The 14,289-nt window shown below is 33.4% G+C and overlaps 1 protein-coding gene across 4 annotated transcripts in view; it reads right to left on the bottom strand.

Moving 5' to 3' along the window:
• Positions 1-14,289, bottom strand: part of sntg1 (syntrophin, gamma 1) — a 53,384-nt gene that overhangs the window by 12,772 nt on the left and 26,323 nt on the right. For 3 of the 4 annotated variants that reach the window (XM_058765425.1, XM_058765426.1, XM_058765427.1), the window contains 11 exons: positions 13,447-13,581; positions 10,027-10,083; positions 9,882-9,939; positions 9,751-9,794; positions 8,735-8,776; positions 8,418-8,520; positions 8,256-8,338; positions 6,313-6,443; positions 5,734-5,863; positions 2,475-2,513; positions 1,874-1,990 (listed from right to left, as the gene is read on the bottom strand). In XM_058765425.1, coding sequence (XP_058621408.1) covers positions 1,874-1,990; positions 2,475-2,513; positions 5,734-5,863; positions 6,313-6,443; positions 8,256-8,338; positions 8,418-8,520; positions 8,735-8,776; positions 9,751-9,794; positions 9,882-9,939; positions 10,027-10,083; positions 13,447-13,581 — 939 coding nt within the window. The remainder of the gene's footprint in view (positions 1-1,873; positions 1,991-2,474; positions 2,514-5,733; positions 5,864-6,312; positions 6,444-8,255; positions 8,339-8,417; positions 8,521-8,734; positions 8,777-9,750; positions 9,795-9,881; positions 9,940-10,026; positions 10,084-13,446; positions 13,582-14,289) is intronic. The other variant, XM_058765428.1, reaches the window with a different exon arrangement.

The following is a 14,289-nucleotide window of genomic DNA, read 5'->3' as shown; positions in this document are numbered from 1 at the left end:
TTGAATGTCCTTTGTTACTCAGAAATAGGTTCTGAACAGCAACAGACATACAAAACATATCTTTTTGGGGGGCTAACCAGATTAACCAAAACTGAACTGTTTTCATGTCAAATTTGCTTAGAAATCCAACTTACTACCAAGCCCTTCCTGGAAGGCAGCATGTCAAGTGTTTATTGGCGTGAGCGGAGAACATCTGAACAAACGGAAATAACCTAAGAGAGCCTTTGGACAAACTGATGAGTGTCATAAGTTCTCTCCAATGCAATTTTGCATCTGCGTATCCCATAATTGGTTTTCACGTCCAAACTTTTGATCTTCCTCCCACTCCACCATCAAATTACGATTAATGGCAGATTGGATGAAGCTCTTTGATGTCTCGATCTCTTCAGGATAAATTAATTAAGTGGCAACATCTACAAGCACCAACTACAGCAATTCCTCATTTCATCAGGACCATATCCATCTGTCGTGAAACACGGGGGGAGTCTGAGAGTTATCAATGTTATCAATCTCTATATTAGGAGAGGTTTACCTTTAATGAGACACTTCCCAGATTATCATTCATGTTTCATTCTAAATCATTTCCCAGAATTATGATGAAGGTGTTTAAATTAATTGCTGATTGTGTACGGAGATTAGGCTTTATTAAATAGAGGTGTTAGAGCATCAGGTTAGGTGATTTAGCCTGCGGACGGCTGAACGGATTAATGGATTTCATAAACTCGATAACAACTGGAGCAAATAATGTGGACGTCAACTGCTTGGGAAATTTAAATAAATAATTCACCAAAAAATGAATATTTACTCATCGTCATTCCAAACCCATACTGTATCCTGCAGTGTTATTATAGTATTATGTACATACCATTCAAATATTTTTTTAATATTTTAAATTAGCATTTATTTTTATATTTCAGTTTTCATAATAATTAAATTTTTTGTAATTTTGTTATATGCTTTTGTAATTTTGTGTAGGTTTTTTGTCATATTTATTTTAGAATTATTTGCATACTATTAAAATATTTTTAATACTTTAAATTAGCTTTTATTTTCAGTTTTCATATTAATTTTAGTTATGTGCTTTTGTAATTTTTATTGTATTTTTCATATTTAAGTTTAGTATTTATTTTCAGTAATTGAGTGATTTTAGCATTTAGTAATTTTAGTATTTATTTCAGTAATTTAGTAATTTATTTATTTAGAAATGTACTTCAAGTTCAACTTATTTTATTTAATTGTTAATTAATTTTATTTAATTTAGTTGCCACGGCAACATTTCTAATTTAGAATTAAAGTTTTTTAAAGGTCCAAATTTCTAATCTTTCTCATCTTTATATTTTATTTAATTGCATCTTTATTTCAGTTAACGAAATAATTTTTAATAGATATATTTTCATAGAATATCAAAGAAGATTTTTTAATTATTCTTTTCATTTTATATTTTTATTTCATAAATAATTTAAAAAAAGACATTAACAATGTCCATATTTGCTCCAAATAGAACAAAAAGCTCCATAAAATAATCGATACGACTTGAGTGCTATATTACAAGTCATGCGATTACAAAACACTGAAATTCAGCTCTAAATCTTTTGTTTTACACTTAAAACAGCTTAAAGGTTTTAAACGAGTGAGGAAACATGTATTTTTGGGTCAAGTATTCCTTTAACAATTCTTCTGTGCAATGAACTGCACTCAAGAAAAGTTTCAACAAGAGTTTGATGTGCTTTCGTAATTGTCGCTGTTTTTTTTTAGCCAAAGTTGCCCCAAGTAGAATAAATATTGCGTGCGTATGCTAAATATAAAATCATATAAAAGTCAGCAATTGAAACTGAAAGGCTCCTGATGCAGTAAATCATGCAGAAGAACTTACTGGAGGTGCGGAGAATTTGAAGAGAGACGAACCCCTCAAGGCAAGAAACTTTGGTGTGTACATTCGGTCCTGAACAGAATCTTGTTCCTTCTCCTCCACCCAGCCCATATATATAATCTAAACAACAGAAAGACACAAAAAGAACGTGTCAAATAGGTTATAGACGTTCCAAGTAATTAGTCTGCACAGAGTTTCCAGGAAGAAACACACTTCTCCATTCAACATTCGCCAATAATCAAGTCTAATGCAAAGCTTGATCGTTTAAAATGTCAGCACTGGGCGGTCACAGACTAAAACCGGACACTGTGACCAAGTATCTGTCAGTCTGTGTGTGTCAAATGGTTTTGAGAAGCACGGCGTCAGGCGGTTCAGAGAATCTCAATGCCCTGTGAACCTGACTCTTGGCTTTCTGCAGGGCACATGCGTCACACCGCATGAAGAATAGCGGCTCTGACAGAAAACATCATTGTGGGGCTTCATTCAAGTGTGCTGACCAAGTCACTCGCTCTTTCAGGGCTTTATCTGGATCTCTGCAGGCTTTTTGTCACTCTTTCAAGGTCCAATTCACACCTTCTCAACAAGTCTGATTCTGTTTCCTTACCTGCTGGTTTACTGGAAAGTTTCTGTTGATCTTCTTCACCTGCAATAGAATCATAAAGATTGAACAGGTTAGACTTTTGAACATGTGTTAATACAAAAATGCATATTAAAATATATCAAATAAAGAAAGAAAGAAATATTTTATATCTAATGTATAGACCTTTAAAAATGTTTATATATTTATAATACATATTTAAAGTTGATGTGTTCATTAAAAGAATTAACAGATTAGATAAAAAAATTACATATTATAAAAATATATACTGAAATTTATAAAATAATGTATATATTTATTTTTATTACATTTAATATATATATATATATATATATATATATATATATATATATTTAAAATTTATTTAAAGATGATGTGTGCACAATCATTAGATTCATTTTTAAAATATGCATATATTTTACAAGTATATATTGCATTATAAAATATAAAATATAAATATAAAACATGTACTTTTAAATAGATAGATTTAAATATTTCTATATACTATATTTAATATTTATATACCTTTAAATATATTTTACATTTATGATTAGAATAATATATATTTAGAATACTTAAAGATAATGTGTGCACTATAATTAAGTTTTTTAAATAAAACATGTCAAATGTATATATTAAAAAATATATATATTGAATTATAAAATATAAAAATACATTTTGAAATAAATAAAGTTTAAATATTTATATTCTATTAAATATATTTCACAGTTAAATTTCTAATAATATAGATGTGTGCACTATAAATAATAGATTACTTTTTAAACAATATAAAATATATTTTATAAAAATATATATTGAAATATAAAGTTAATATAAAATATATTTTCTAAATAAATAGATTTAAACATTTCTATATATTACACTTAATATGTGTATTTTTAATGTTTATATTAACATATATTTAGAATATATTATAATGTGATATGTATACACTATAAAGCAGGCCCATGCATTTTGGGGGATGAAATCTGTGGAAATGCCTTGATTTTATGTCATTTTTTATTTTTACATTTTACATTTATTCATTCAGCAGATGCTTTTATCCAAAGTGACTTACAAACGAGTACCATTGCAAGTAATTTACTGTATTTTAAGAATATTTAGCGCAGGAAACACTAACTAAAAGTATAAATGCACTTTAGGGACGAAAAAATCCGTTACAGATATGCAAGTTTCATGAATCCTTTTCAATTAACCTCCGATTCTTGACAGCAAAGAGATTTCCTAGACATCTCAATCATAAATCCTAACAAAAGGCCAGCGAAGTACGGCAGTCTGCTTCACAGATATAAAATAAAGTGCTCTGGTGATCACCAAATGACCTTTAGTGTGTCTCAGCCCAATTATTCAAGTAGAAGATAAAAGAACGCCATACATCTTGTGTGTTTCAGACTAACAGAGGTACTACTGTTCATCCAGAGCTCAGGAGAATCGCTCCTGCTGCCAAGCTTTATTCAAGATTAACATTCTCACTAGCTTCATTACCCACGTAACCCCGGCCAGTCACTGCCGCCTCACAAATGACTCTAATAGCTCCATTTGAATGTGGAATAAGGTCTATTTTCCTCGCAGGAAATGGACTGAAAGCTCATCCAGATGGTCCCTCTGCAGGATAATCCAAAGCAAACCCTACAGTACACTGTTGCGAGGAGCAAATTTATCATCTTCTTTGAGAGGATTTTTCGGGAAATGCTAAACACACTCAAAATAAATGAACGCAAGATGGAGGATTTTTGTAGGGGGGCGCTCAAAAGCAAGTGATCTGGGCCACGAGGCACACGTTGCGCTCTATCGGTAATTAAGAGTGAAATCCTTCATTGTGTGGGAAATGCCATTTTAATGCCTTAATCTACTGCATTGAAGGGATTACAACACATGACCTGCCTGGAAAAAATGGAAATTTATGACGAATAATTCACTGTCTTCCCGAATTGCCTCCATCATTGAGAATAAATGTAGTTTATCGCACAAATTGGTTCGGTACACTCTCTCCAGAGACAATGAAGCACTATAAATCTGCGAATGTTGCCCTGACACAGTTGCACAAAGATCATCCCGTCCAAACAAACCACAATACCTTGTGTTTTTGGTGGTATTTATCAAAGAACTTGTAGAGAAACAATGGTGGAAAGAGGAAAGGAAATGAGGGGGAACAAAAGCAAGAAATGTCACGATTCACGCTGAATATGTCAGAGAATGAGCGCTAACCATTAAACCAGGGCTCCAATGTTGGTATGCTAAGAAAAACTTGAAATATATACATATATTTTTATATTGTGTAAAAAGACACAAAATCAAAAGGAAACGAATGGAAATGAAGGAAGACATATAAATCCATGCTAATTTTTCAATTAAATGTATACCTTGTTTAAAAATAAATGGTGATAATATTTGTATTTTTTATTATTAAAAAGGCTAAATAAAGCCAATTGTGGTCTTTGGATATAATATAAATACATGGATGTATATAAATACATACATACACTACTGTTCAAAAGTTTGGGGTTCTTCAGATTTTTTTATTTATTTAAAAAAAAAAAATACTTTTATTCAGCAAGGATGAATTAAATGCATAATTTCTAATTTCTATTCATCAAAGAATTCTGAAAAAGAAAAATCACTGTTTCCGCAAACATATTAATCAGCAAAATTGTTTACAACATTAATAATAATAAGAAATGTTTCTTGAGCAGCAAATCAGCATATTAGAGTGATTTCTGAAGGATCATATGACACTGAAGACTGGAGTAATGATGCTGAAAATTCAGCTTTGCATCACAGGAATAAATTATACTTTAAAATATATTCAAATATAAAACAATTATTTGAAATTGTAATAATATTTCACAATATTGCTGTTTTTACTGTACTTTTTATTAAATAAATGCAGCCTTGGTGACCATAAGAGACTTTTTTCAAAAACATTAATAAAAAATCTTACCGACCAAAACTTTCTGAGAGGTATCATTAAATAGTATCATTAATTTAACTTTTTTATGTTTTAAGTTCTTCAAAATTTGAAACGTTTCATTTTCTCCAGGTTGAAAAGACTCCATGACTCTCACGGTTTCAGTGTTATTTCAGATTTTCGGACTCCTCTATACATTGGGTAGTCACATTATAAGACATAGAGGTTAAATTTCATTAGTGCTTACACTCTAAGCAATCACCATTTGTGTAAGAATTGACTTTGGTTTGTTAAATTGCTACACTTTTACCATGCTGAAACTGCATTTGTACTCACGTTGTGCTTGGTGAGGGCAGAAATGTTTGAAGCTATTGCTTGCAGCCAGTCGGTGCATTCGTCAGTACTGGGGCACTGAATTACCCCACTGCACACCCCATCCACAGCAATGACTTGAAAGGCATTTTGCCTGGAGAAATTAAAAATATGCACACTCAGGAGACATTCCACAAAATGCAAAAAGTAGCTAACTAATGTCTAATTCTCTTTTTTCAATTCACTTTAATTCAAAGCAATTTAAAAAACAGATTGATTTAATTCAATCCAATTTAAGAGTTTTCAATTACGTTCCACTTGATGTGCAAAAAGGTCTCATTTCAAATAGCTTAACCTCATCAAAGTTTGCATTTGGTATTAAAGGTCTAATGTGGTTCATTTGGGAATGGCTGTGAATTAATATAACCCCTAAAATACTAATCAAGGAAAATCCTGTGTGACTGGAATACAAACAGAATTACCAGATGAAAGCAAGAGCAAAATACATCACGTTAGGCACTGTGTCTCTACAAACGACTGTAAATGCTATCAAAGCCACAGACAAAACAGAGACATTTATTGTGTGGTTGCTGCTCAGCTCACCTGCAAATGTCAGTACCTGGGATGTACTGGGACAGACGCGCATGTAAGAGGGGGATGAGACGAAGATCCACCCATCTCTTCTCCCAGCGCAACCCCGGAGACATTGGCCAAGACGAGCAAGACAATGTGTCCTGCCACATACATAGAGATTAGAGATTAAGATGACAGACAGAGATAGGTAGATAGATAGATAGATAGATAGATAGATAGATAGATAGATAGATAGATAGATTCAATATTGCAATACAATAATAATAATAATAATATTTTATTATTATTTAAAACTTTATTTTATATTTATTTTATTTTATTATTTTATTTTATTATTATTTAAATTATACAAAATTAAACAAACAATGAAATGTATCAATAATGCAATACTATTGTATTGTAAAATAAAAATGAAAGTTTAATAATAATAATAATAATAATAGTCTAGCAATTATAGCTGTTTTAATTACTTTGCTTTCAAACTTTAAACTATAGAGCGTTTATTTTGGCAGAAAACCATAGGGGGAACTTAAAGCTTCTCTTTTGTTGACAACAGATTCTGATTATAAATGTGTGTAGATGGTTTCAGCATGTTGTGTTTTCAAATGCATTGCCAAATTTACACTGCAAAGGTGGCACTTAGGCATTTAGGCATGTTTATACAGACTGTTTAAAGGGGTCATCGGATGCCCATTTTACGCAAGTTGATATGATTCTTTAGAGTCTTAACGAAAAGTCTATAACATAAATTTCTCAATGGTAGTGTAAAAACCTGTCAAAAATCAGCTCTGTTTTCAGCAAGCCATTCTAGTCCATGTTGCTTTAAATGCTAATGAGCTCTGCTGACCCCGCCCCACTCTTCCGTGGAGCGTAAACTTCAGCCGCGAAACTTGCTAAACTATTAGGAAAGGCGATTTGCAAAGATTAATTAAGAACCCTTATACTCACTTCTGTAGATGAAGCTGGATCACGAACGATTCGCGCGAACATAGACGCATTTAGGTAGATCGGGGATCATCACATTCCTTTCAAAAACGAAAGTAACGTTAATCCTCGGCGTCTTCAGCGGCTCAGATGTCGGGAGTAACTGACGACTGCTATATTCACTATTACATCCAACAACAAAACACCTCAATCGCTTAATCGGAGACATCTTATCTTCCCCTGCACCGGAGGCGGACAGCTCTCAGCTCACTCAGGGCGGGTCTAAGGTAAGACGGTCTTGTCAATCAACTATCGTGGGAGCGGCCTGTACAGAACTACGTCATTCTGACAGGAATCTCAGAACAGACTGATTTGAGAAAGGGGATTTTATCCACCCAGTGGTTTGTAATCATTAGAGGATGGATGCGTACACACACTTCCAACACACATTTATGTTCAAACAACATGTAAAGTGAATTTTGCATCCGATGACCACTTTAATGCTGTTCAGAGGTGGCATAAATGTATTTACACAGCAATTACAACTGTATGCTTTGATACTAGGGGCTGAGACGGGTCTGAGCAGACATAATTTAGTCTGGATTTTATACGGCATTGCATTTTTACACTGAATTTTGAGAAGGCACAGAGCAGCTTTTTACTCGGATGTGTAAAGACGCCTCATGTTCCCAAACTCGACCCTTAATTTACACTGCAAAGGTGGCACAGAAGCACTTCTGACGTGGCATTTAGGCATCTTTACACAGACTGTTCAATGCTGCTCAGAGGTGGCATGAATGCATTTACACAGCAATTATCAGCAATTATACTTTGATACTAGGTGGGCTGCATAATTTAGCCTGGCTTTTATGTGGAATTGCATATTTACATTGAATTTTGAGCAGCCTTATCTCACAGTCAGATAGACAGACAGATAGATAGATAGATAGATAGATAGATAGATAGATAGATAGATAGATAGATAGATAGATAGATAGATAGATAGATAGATTTTGTTAGATGTTTACCGTGTTGTTGGGATGGTAGTTCAGATGTAGGCCGCTGTCACACAGTGGAGACGATGTTCCACTGCTCTGGTCACTTATAATACCTAAAAAATAAAATAAATGTGTAAAAACTTTAGGTTCTTTATTAACCGGTGAATGTAGCGTGTCCAAACCCAGACATACATGAGCAGTCCTCACACAGCGGCAGCTTCAGAAATGCAGGCGTCCTCTTCAGGAAAGACACGGTCAGAGTCACTTCCTCACCTGCGTTTCGCAGAACCTGCACCTGAGAGCAATAAATATGCTTGCTTATTCATTTATTAGAATGGATGTGTCACTCATTTTGTTGCAATTAGGCAAGCTTTTAAAGGGTGAGTCAAAATTACTGACACTCTTCTGTTAAAAGACTGAGCACAGGGATGAAGATTTAAACCTGTTCATTGCTTTGTAAAAACAGCACTGATTGAACTGAAATATTATCTAGAAAAGATGAAACATACCACTTCTTCATGACGATAACTTCTGACGTTAATGCCGTTTATCTAATAACAACATTAGTAAAAGAGTAAAAATTAGTAAAAGAGTAATAAGAGGGAGTTATGAATAGATCCTGATACACACTACCGTTCAAAAGTTGGGGTTGGCAAAGCGTTTTTGAAAGAAGCCTCTGATGCTCACCAAGGCTGCATTTATTTGATCAAAAAATTACAGTAAAACAGCAATATTATGAAATATTATTACAATTTAAATGAACTGTTTTCTATTTGAATATATTTTAGAATGTAATTTATTCCTGTGATTGAACGCTGAATTTTCATTAGTGTCACATGATCCTTCAGAAATCATTCTAATATGCTTCGAATATGCATTCTAATATTTCTTATTATCAATGTACAGTTGCGCTGCTTCATATTTTTGTGCATATGGTCATACATTTTTTTCAGTATTTTTTCAGGAATAGAAAGTTGAACGGAACTGTATTTATTTGAAACCTTCTCTAACATTAAAAATGTTTTACTATCACTTTTGATCAATTTATTGCATCCTTACTGAATAAACTTTTTTTTCCCCAAAAATGGTACTGACCATAAACGTTTGAACAGTAATCTATAAATGTTTTAATAACTAAAAATTGCTTGTTGCCAGTACATCCATCAGAGATCTGAATCAGATCAGATTTGATGCTACAATAATATTAAGAACAAAAAAAAAAAAGCTGACAGCCAGTGCAAGCATATTTCGTTTATTGTTAAGAGAATACTATAATGAAGAATTCCCGCATCTAAAACATGCCCTTCATGTTCAGAAAAATGCATTCATAATTCAGATTGAATATATAATTGGAATAACACTGCTCCAAAATGACAACTCAAATTTCCATCAAAAGAAAGACGCTCCCTAAACATCTGCTGGATGAAACTGAGCGAATCACATTAAGACACCGTGGGAGTTTTAAAGGGTCCCTAACACTGAAATGATCTTAATCTTATGACCCCATTTATGTATCTGTGCATACCTGGAGAATTCCATCTCCAATAAACAGAAGTCCAGAAAGTTCAGCTGCAAACGAAAGAAAAGACAAAAGTATAAACCAATAAACAACTTGCTTCAGAGTAGGAGAGAAGAGAGAGTAAATAAACAGCCTACCCTTCTGTTCTTTTGATATTTTAGATATAACAACAGGGATCTTGTGTTCAGCACCACCCTATGAAAAAATGATAACACAAAGACTTTCAAAGTCTTGCAAGAAATATGAGAGCTGAGTGAAAGTTGTGAGAAACTGTGCAATCACCTTGATGCTCAACCCAAACCCTCCGATTGTCTGCCGACGGATCGTTACTGTTCTTTCCTGTAAGGAATCAAAGGAAACTCGTCACTTTCATGCCACACTGTGTCTGTGTGTTGAGGAAGACAGGTAGTTTACTTTCATTTCAGTTTGGTTCATGAAACTGAGAAGGTCCTTAATTAATTTTAATTGCCTCCTTTTCATGTAGATTTCCCGGGGGAAAACGGCACCATGCCAACAATGCCAGTAACTTAATTAAAGGGCAGTGAATACAACATGATCTGTCTGTTTAAACCAGCGCTAAAGCTGCTGTCTGCTGTAAGGACAATGATAGATGCAACACAATGGTCAGAGTACTTTGCCGCAAATGCCAGCGAAATACGCACTTGGCAATTTCATTCTATATCAGACAATGATGTTGAAACAAAGGGGCACAGGTTAACTGGATTAAATATGAAATCATTCAAAGCAAATTCCTACATGTGTGATGACACATTCCAGAGCTGAATAATGACTCGCAAAAAAGGCAGAGCTGTTCTTTTCTTGGGGCAAGATATTTTGAGGTAACGCCCCAGGCTACGTATTTATATCCTGAGCTGCGCAAAAATATTTGGTAACACTTTATTTTAGGGTCTCTTAACTAGTTGCTTATTAGCATGCATATTACTAGAATATTAGCCATTTATTAGTATTGATTAAGCACATATTAATGCCTTATTCTACATGACCTTATTCTACATCCCTAATCATACCCAATACCTAAACTTAACAACTACCGTACTAAGTATTAATAAGTAGCAAATTAGGAATTTATTGAGGGAAAAGTCGTAGTTAATAGTGAATAAGTGTTCCCTATTCTAAAGTGTTACCAAATATTTCAATGAAATGAACTGTAATTAGCAAAGTCCTCTTGAAATAAGAAATAATGTGTGTGTATAAAATCAATATCAAATCTATCAAAATTCTACATAAAAAGACAAAATTTGTCTGGATTTTTCTCTGAGTAAAATGTTGATATTTGTTTTATTCTATAAAGGTCTGATAGCATTTCCTCCAAATTTCAAATAAAAATATTGTCATTTAGAGCTTTTTTTTTTTTTTTTTTGCAGAAAATTACAATTGGTCAAAATAACAAATGTTTTCATTTGATGTGATTGAAAATCAGTGTCAGTCCACCAAATATTGATTTCTTAACTCTTCTGAAGTTTAAAAAAAATTGTGTTGTCTAAAAATTAATATATGTCTGAAAACATGACATCTTTTTTGTTATTTTGATCATTTTCATGCTCTAAATGACAAGATTTTTTTCTTTTTAATTTGGAAGAAATGTCATCAGTAGTTTACAGGATAAAACAAAAAAACTCAAACACAAAACTATAAATCATAAATCCAGTGAAACTGAGAATTTTCAAGTGGCCTCTTAATTTTTCCAGAGCTGTACATGCATAAACACATATATTTTTATTCTTTATATTAGGGCTGCAACAACGAATCGATTAAATCGATAAAAATCGATTACTAAAAGCGTTGGCAACGAATTTCATAATCGATTCGTTGTGTCGCGCGACGCGGAGACGTTTGATTATTAAAAAAAAAAAAAAAAAACGAGCGGAGGTAGAGGAAAGATACATGGCGGAGGCAGAGAAATCCGTGCGACCCAAGTCATCCAAGGTGTGGGAGCAGGGGCGGCGTTTGCGTATGGCAGAGTATGCAGTTGCCATACCCTAGCCCAGTCAGGTGCTGTGAAAAATTATCCAAACTTGAGTCGCTTATAATTCGTTTTTATTATTTTAAATCAGAGAGTTTTAAAAATAGTAAACCAATGATAAGCATTAAAATAACTTGTCAGTAAAACTGTAACGCCATTGGATCATCGAGCTCTCAGCGAGCTCTCAGCGAGACCTCGTAACTTCACCCGCCTCCGTTCAGATTGACGCCGCGCACAGCCTGGAGAAGATGAGACCTCTGCTTTTCGCAATGCAAGGGTGAATAAATAATTGGTGTTTGAATAGTACAGCGTTTTCTTTACTCAAACACTATGTCAGTAAAGGATAATGTTTTTGTGTGTTTGAAGAGTGGAGAAGAATTAGTTATTTGCTGTCTATATACGTTTTAAATATCCTGTGCATTATGTGCATAAGCGCTTAATTTGAGATTTTGGCCAAGTGTATTAAACAACAAGAAAAACTAAGCGCCCATATAGCTACAATCAAAGTTATATAACCTGTAAAGTTGATGAAAGCATAATGCACTTAATGCACTTATGCACTGCATAACAGCCGTTCTAACGACAGACAAAACACTCCATCTCCGTCATTCTCTGGTCAAAAACATTGTTAACTCCATTTGAGCTTGATTTTCATATAATGTTAAGTGCAGGTGTCTGATACAATACCAACGCTAACGACGCAGTGTTGTTAAATTATTTAATTTTTGCACTCCCAAAAGCATACATGTGTATGTTTTTGTGTTAGTCCATTTTTATTTTATTTTATTATTATTATAACAGCTCAGGGATGTTCAAGGAGTAACATGTTTGTGCACTTTCTAAAGATTTTAGTTCTGTTTTTGAATAAAGGGTTGGAAATGAATGCTTTTTTTTTTTTAAATCCGATTCATCGATTAATCGAAAAAATAATCGACAGATTAATCGATTATTAAAATAATCGTTAGTTGCAGCCCTACTTTATATTATATCATATTCTTCCTAATCTAAATTAATATATTTTTAATAATATGCAGGAATTAATCCTGTTTGTTCATGTTGACATTCATTTGCTTAATATATATATATATATATATATATATATATATATATATATAATTATAATTACACTGTAAAAAGTGATAAGTTGACTTAACTTCAAAAATTGAGGAAACCCGTTGCCTTAAAATTAAGTAAATAATATTTTTTTTTTTTAAAGTTAAGTGAACTTGACAATTCACTTAACTTATTTTTTTTTAATGATCATTTACTTAAAATTTTTAAGACAACGGCTTTCCTCAATTTTTTTTAAGTTAAGTCAACTTATCACTTTTTACAGTGTATTATTATTTATTACTTTTAATATTATGCATGAGTGCATCTCGCACTACAAGACCAAAAATGTCAAAAGGGTCAAATTTGCTTTCATGTTGATATGACTTTTACTTAATAAAATAAAATTTTAATGAAAAATTGCGTCTATTTATGTCTTCATGCTCTAAAAACTCACTTATATTGTAGTCAGGTGATTTAGCCATTGTAAATGATATTTTTGACCTTACTGTTATCACATTAATGACATGTTGAGGGAAACTGACTAAACACTGCAGTCCCTGACATGTCCACAATAACAGAATGTGCTAAACAGCTGTTTCACGTCATAGCTTTGTATTTTCCAGCACCGGATCAATCTGCTTTATAATGAGAACTGCTGAACTCACACTCGAGTAGAACGGTTCTCCAGACACACAGATGACGTCTTGCTCTTGAATGGTGAGAATATCTTTGGCCAGGTGCAGACGGATATTGAAAGGCTCCTCGCTACCATCTTGAAGCAAATAAATCCCAGTCTTTGTCTGAAACAGCCAGAGTCACACAAACATCTGTAATCCCCACTTGACAACATGAAGTTAATTAGCCGTGAAACCGATCGCATGATAAATAGCGAGGGCTTGTGTTTGCAGAGTCACGTTTGCCTGCCAGAGACACAAGTGAACATTCAAAGTCACTGCAGAATATCAGGGAGAAAAATGATTGCTAGGCCATCTGGACTTGGTTATTCATTTGTGGAAGATGTTTTGCCTCTCCTCTCATCCAAGCGGCTTCATCAGTTATCTGATTGTGGATTAAACATCTTCACACCACAAAATGTCATAATGACTGATGAAGCTTTTTGAATATGTGACAAAATGTCTCCAACAAATGGATAATGAAGTCCAGATGCTCTTGAATACATCGCATCTTGACAGACTGCCTGTCAGAGGCTTAAATGTGGCTTATTGGCTCTATATTTATTCAGTATTTACCACAAGACCTTTACTTCAGTAGATAAATGTTTGAGAAAAATGACATGAGAATCATGTAGCTATAAGACACTGTGAGCACTTTAACTTCAAACTGCCTCGCAAGATGTAATTTTGAGCAATGAAACGTTCTTGCCCTACAGTAATCATTTAAAGTACAGCAGATAGGGCAAACTTAAATGGCTCCGCTTTAACAGTTTTTAAATAACACTTCATTAATGGGACTTTCTTCAAGTATTCCCACTTTCAGCCCTGTGGACG

This window comes from Onychostoma macrolepis, chromosome 24 (assembly GCF_012432095.1).
Source record: "Onychostoma macrolepis isolate SWU-2019 chromosome 24, ASM1243209v1, whole genome shotgun sequence".
NCBI classification, from domain to species: Eukaryota; Metazoa; Chordata; class Actinopteri; order Cypriniformes; family Cyprinidae; genus Onychostoma; species Onychostoma macrolepis.
Note: the sequence above shows the minus strand (reverse complement) of the source record. Positions and strands in the feature narration are given on the sequence as shown.